The sequence below is a fragment of the Eleutherodactylus coqui genome, chromosome 2 (assembly GCF_035609145.1).
Source record: "Eleutherodactylus coqui strain aEleCoq1 chromosome 2, aEleCoq1.hap1, whole genome shotgun sequence".
Lineage (NCBI taxonomy): Eukaryota > Metazoa > Chordata > Amphibia > Anura > Eleutherodactylidae > Eleutherodactylus > Eleutherodactylus coqui.
The window spans coordinates 118,430,232-118,436,231 of NC_089838.1; the positions used below are offsets into that span (position 1 = coordinate 118,430,232).

General features: G+C 41.9%; 1 protein-coding gene across 1 annotated transcript in view; it reads left to right on the plus strand.

The window, feature by feature from the left end:
• The window catches only part of WASHC4 (WASH complex subunit 4), a 66,223-nt gene extending 60,559 nt beyond the window's left edge, over nt 1-5,664 (plus strand). Inside the window, exons 29-33 of the mRNA XM_066591450.1 lie at nt 867-1,014; nt 1,523-1,619; nt 2,049-2,245; nt 2,413-2,512; nt 5,056-5,664. Coding sequence (XP_066447547.1) covers nt 867-1,014; nt 1,523-1,619; nt 2,049-2,245; nt 2,413-2,512; nt 5,056-5,120 — 607 coding nt within the window. The 3' untranslated portion in view covers nt 5,121-5,664. The remainder of the gene's footprint in view (nt 1-866; nt 1,015-1,522; nt 1,620-2,048; nt 2,246-2,412; nt 2,513-5,055) is intronic.
• The last annotated feature ends 336 nt before the right edge of the window (nt 5,665-6,000 follow it).

The window sequence follows — 6,000 nt, forward strand, 5'->3', positions numbered from 1 at the left end:
CATAAAATCCATTGTTCGGACGGAGAGAGATAGCAGGGACCGCACGCTGTGTTCTCCACGGGAGCAGCTGTTTACATTGTATTCAGCTGACAGCCCGTGCAAAGACAATGCTGCTGAGGGCAAAGTCCAGGCCACATGGGATTTGCAAACAGCTGCTGGAGGCTCATTTACATGCTAATGGGCATAAGTATGCATTAGTTTTTTTTGCAAAATGATCGCTAGAACTGTCAGTATTTCCATCATTTGAAAGATTGTCTTTGCGTGTAAATGAGCCTTAATGTAACATCTATATCTATCGTTATCTAATTAGTCCAGGCTGACTCGGACACTTTAGTTGGCTCTGACTAAATGGATACAGATTAGACAGCTGGGACCAATGCGATATTCCTGCAAACAATTTTTTGCATTCTCAGTTACTATACACGTATGTGCGCCAGGCAATTTCCTGCATAGCCGCTTATAATGCAGTGTTCTCCTCTGTACACCAGACCTCCTTCGTTGCCTAGATGGATGCAACCCTTCATCCTAGTTAGTGCCCGATTCTCTGCCCATATATTGTAGAGCTAAGCTACTTTACAAGCCACAACTGTCTATACCCCAGCTCTGCTGAAGAAGAGTCTCTTTGCCTAGAAACGTGTTTTGTGCTGGCTTATTACTGATTTTACCCTCCTTTTGGAAATACTTCTTTTTGGGATGGTTGTGCTTTAAGTCAGTGTGTTTACACTTATGCTTGCATTCCTATAAAAGAACTTCAAATCCCACCCTGCCAGTATGTTTACTACTATAGTCGGTAGAATATTAGTAGTATTGAACTGATGGCTGAATTGTATTACATACTAAATCCCGTGTTGTTTTTTTCCCCCCAGACAGCTAGATTTCGTGCTCAGCGACCTAACCAGAAATTCAGCAGAAGGAACAGAATACTTTAAAATGTTGGTGGATGTATTCGCTCCTGAATTTCGCAGTGCAAAGAATATTCACCTCCGGAACTTCTACAGCATCGTCCCACCCTTGGTATGTTGCATTGCCTATCTTACTGTGTAGATGTATGGAAGTCACTGTTGGCTTTCTGCATACTTTACCCTTTACACCATATACAATGTAGCAAGTTTTGTTTACCATTTTTGTTTGTCAAGCTTAGATTGACTTCTGGTAGACTTACATTACACATATACTTTATTAGCAATTCTTCTAAATTGTCGCTTGTACAACTGTAATAATCAAAAAATGGAATAGTAATGCTATTATGGAAATTATCTGGAGTACTGGACAAATATTCTGCCGATTCTCATTGCTGTCCATAATTGGAAATCTACTCTCCAAAGGGTCAGTCCCCACTGGACTTGCAGGGGAAGGTCTGTAACTTTCGATCTCCCCCTCCTATTGGCCAAAGTTGCGGGGCAGTAAAAGAGTGACTACTTCAGCAGACATGGCATTGCTGGCTGTTTGTAGCAGGTTCTCTTTCAGACTGTTTTTCTGGTTGTGATATTGGAATCTTGAAATTCCTTTTTTGTTCTTCTAGACACTCAACTTTGTTGAGCATTCCATCAACTGCAAGGAGAAGTTGAACAAGAAAAATAAAGTTGGTGCTGCTTTTACTGATGATGGGTTTGCAATGGGTAAGTTACATCTGCCTAATTTTCGGATGCAGTTGCTTGAAATGTTCACTGTATACACTTATTGGATGGATGTAGGTGGTTATACACACTGAACTTTCATACATTTCTATATGTGCTCCTGTGCAGGGTCCTCTTCTAACTAACCTGCTGCTCTTTGTTCTGAAAATGTAAATCACTTACTATTTATATATGAAGAATTTAATATTGCTGCCATTGACTTTTAAGGGGATTGTGGCATAGAAATGTCAGCTGCAGAAAAAATGTATAGCCCAATACAAGTTCTCTATGATAAGCTGCTTTCTGGTAGTTAGAGAAGCCAGGTCTGTGGCAGTCAGGTTACATCAGCTTCTCTTCATGTGACAACCCCTTTAACTCTTGCCTATTCCTCAGTGGTTTTCAAATTCTGTTCCCTTTGTGTGTTTCTTAAAGGTGTTGCCTATATTCTGAAGCTGTTGGACCAATACCGAGAATTTGACTCATTGCATTGGTTCCAGTCTGTAAGAGAAAAGTACATGAAGGAGAAAAGAGCAGTCTCTAAGCAGCAGAACGTGCAGTCTAACAATCAGGATGAGAAGCTGCTTCAGACGATGAACCTTACCCAGAAGAGACTGGATATCTATCTACAGGTGAGAATTGTTTTTCCTGGCTTTCATATTTTCCCATGTATTTATATGGCAGCCCTATCATGGATATCCACAAAGCTGACCCATAATACTGCCATGGGCCGAGTCCTGACTGCTGGTTTCTTCTGTTACTTTTGTTGAATGACACGAACTTCTATCTTCTTGTTCAGGAGTTTGAATTCCTTTACTTCTCGCTGAGCAGTGCAAGAATCTTCTTTAGAGCGGACAAAACTGCAGCAGAAGAAAATCTGGAGAAGAAGGAAAAGGAAGGTCTGTATAACACCAACCGATGTGAGCTTGTAAGCCCAATGCTTAGTTGCCACAGTGGATAACTCTATACATTCCCCTTTCCCATCTACCTCTCCGCATTGAAATAAACACACACATTTGCCCAAGCCTGAGTCAGGATACAACTCCGCCCACCCGTGGCAGCCAGTAGCTGCACAATCTTGCTGGGTTGTGGTTGCATTATGGTTACCACTTCCCTTAGTATATGTGGTAGATATTTGACAATCAGTTGGTTATTGAGTTGCCTGCAGTTTATGAACCTTCTGTCCTTGCAGCTCTGCAGGCACTGACTTCCTGCTGGGCTTGTGGTAGATTTCTTATATATCGCCTTCAGACTGAACAAGTAAAGTTGCAGAGAGGAGGGTTGGATTCTGTGATCAGACAGGAGTTGTATTATACACAATCTCAGACCTCCCATTGGACAATGCAACTAAAGTGCAGTTATCAGTAATGTGTGTTTCACCTAACGCATCTGAGAAACCAATCACTAAAGAAAGTTTTATATCTATTAAAGAGTAACTGCACTTTTAGAAAACTAATGACATGTCAAATCAACGTATCAGAAGTTTTGATTGGTGGGGGTGTGGAGACCTCCACCGATCACTTAAACAAAGGCAGATTCCTTGGCTTCCTCTCTGGCTAGACATGCTCATACAGTCTATGAACCGTCTTCATTTAATGAGTAATGTCTAATGCAGGAAAAGGAGCACAGTGCTTAGCTGTTTGTTTTTTCCCTTTTGTTCGGTGGGGGTCTCTGCCTACAGAACAGACCTGCACCTATTAAAACTTCTGACAAGTTGCTATGATATAGAGGTTTTCTAAAAGTGTGGTTACTCTTTACTTGAAGGGCATTATGGGTGGCCATGAAAAGGGTTTATCCCACAAACTATTACTTACACTTTCATCCAGCCCATAATTCAAAATATTTTTTGTATTTATACTTATTGAAAAAAATGTTTTTGCCCCCGTAATCATAGAATAGCGCCACCTACTGTTTCTCTTGTGTCCAGCTCAGGACTCATTCTACCTGATCAGTCTTTCTTCCCTCTGTTCTACAACACTGAAGCAAGCCTGAGTAGGTGGGTCCACCTTGGAAGAATTAAGCCAGCAGCGCATGACCGGTTTGGATTTCAGATCCCGCACCAGAATCTGACCCCTGCTTACCTGTCACAGTCGTCTTTTCTTCTGTGCTGCAGATGTGCAAGCCATTGCACATGCACGGTACAGATTTATCCGTGCTGTCACTGGGCGATCACGCAGAATCCCTGACCTTTCTGCAATGATTGCGGGAGGGCTGTGGGACTGACTGCTTCCATTGACTTCAATGGAAACGTCTGTGCGTAGCTCGCAAAAAAAAACACAGCATGCTGCGATCTCTCCCCCTCGTGAGCAAAAGATCGCAATTGATTTCCGCTCATGGGCAAGAAAAAAAGTGCTTTCCATAGCATGCTATGGAAGGTATTTGCTCTGGGCCCTGGGGGTGGACACCAGCCCCGGATTCCGCAATGCAAATACGGCTGTGTGCAAGGGTGCCTTACTGAGGTGGATCGGACACAGAATAGCGCCTTTCTAACATTAGTTCTGTAATATCTGTGGATAAAAACCTTTTTTTAACATCTTTCCACTCTGTAACATACATGAACGTAACAGAGGTGTGGGGCGGGTATGAAACAGACTCGGGAGCCAAGGTGGGTGCTGGCTGATACCTGGCACAAACAGCTGCGATTGGAGCTAGTTCTGACTAGCAGAAAAGCCAGAAGTTTGCTGTTCAGTTTTTTTTTTACGGTCTAATGGCAGGTTAAGGAAGTGTGTTCTGGTGGTATATGATCACTTAAATGATTGCACCTCCAGCAGGAATTACAGGTCAATTTTGACTGCGGTACTTAAGCTTGTCAGTTGTCCCCCCACCACCCCCTTACGTGTCAGCAGAGGGCTGATGTTTGCCATGGTAGCACTGGGCCTAGTGAAAATTACAATGTACTGCAATGTTGAATTAATACGGGAGTATTGCAGTATATTATAGAAGCAATCAAGTTCTCTGAGAACTTAAATAAACAAAAATAGTTTAAAGAAGTGTAAATACAAAAAATATTTATAATTTGTGGACTGGATTTAGCGATAAACAATTTTCATGGGCCAACCCCTTTAATCCTTTCCAATCCACTGTCTGACGTCTAAAGACATTCTGATTGAAGGCTGTACAGCTCCGATGTCGGAAGACGTCCGGCAGGGTATTCTTATTGTATATTACTGGCCGCTCTGTTGTCGGGGGCCTCTCCAGCATGTCCCATACCACAGTACTGGCTCTAGCCAGCAGATGGCACCATTGTGTAGTGGCGGAAAGAGAAAGCCCCCTAGGAAACCCTGAATCCAAAATTGGATTGCAAAGGGTTAATCTTTGACGTCTTAATTTGACACCCACTTTAACTTTAGTCCTGCATGTTTTAATCTTTTATGCTTGCCATTTATGTGACTTGGAAAATTACAAGTTCTTATACATATATTTGTTTTCTTCTTCTGCAAAGAAACTTCTAAAGCAAGCAATGACACCCTCTCAGTCAATTCTGCTGCGGACTCTGTTATGAAATGAGAATATGGCAAGTTCCAGGAAATGTCTAACCTGTCAGTTTGGAAAGCTGATTGTCCACGATGGTAAACTGAAGAGACTGTACACATACAACGCACCTCACTAAGAGCAGTGGTCACGGCAGATCCCAAATATTTCGTTAGAGCCATGGCAGCAGATACATGGAAAAGGAGCAATCTGGATCTCTTGTGTGGTGACAACTACTGATGAGGAACTTAAAGCCATTAGATGTAAATGAACATAATACCTTTTGTGCAATTTAACATAATGGATAACAGATCTAACGGGGTAGCCTCTCAGGATCCACTGGTTTTAGCAAATACCCAGGGCTTCACTACAGCAAGACTTTAACATTACTCTGATGAAGATGCAGGAGAGTAATAGGAACTACTTAATGTATATTAAGATGGAGTGACATGAGGAGGATGTGAGCGTGTATATGTGTAAATGCGCACTTTTTGTACATCAAATGTGTATTGTAAATGTCATATCTTCAAATGTAAAAATGTATAAAATATATATATACAACACTCCAACCTATCAGGTGTGCTCTTTCCTTTGACGTTCTTGGATAATGGATTGAAAGTACAAAAAAAATGATCTTCAGGGTGGCAACATCTGAGATGTGCCCACTTATTACCTGTAGGTACAGGAAGCGGGGAAGATTAAATAAAGCCCCTTCGAATCCATTCCCATCCAGTGTCTTCTAGCAGCTGAAGACTGCTTTATGCAGGTGTATAGGAAGATTTTATGAGGCCATTTTCAGGTGCTGGAAGCGACACAGCGCTCGGATGAGCATTGCAGTCCCCTCATTCTAGTAATCAGTGGGAGCCTCAATGATGAATTTATTAAAATTGAAAGAAAAAAAAAGTATTGATCAGTG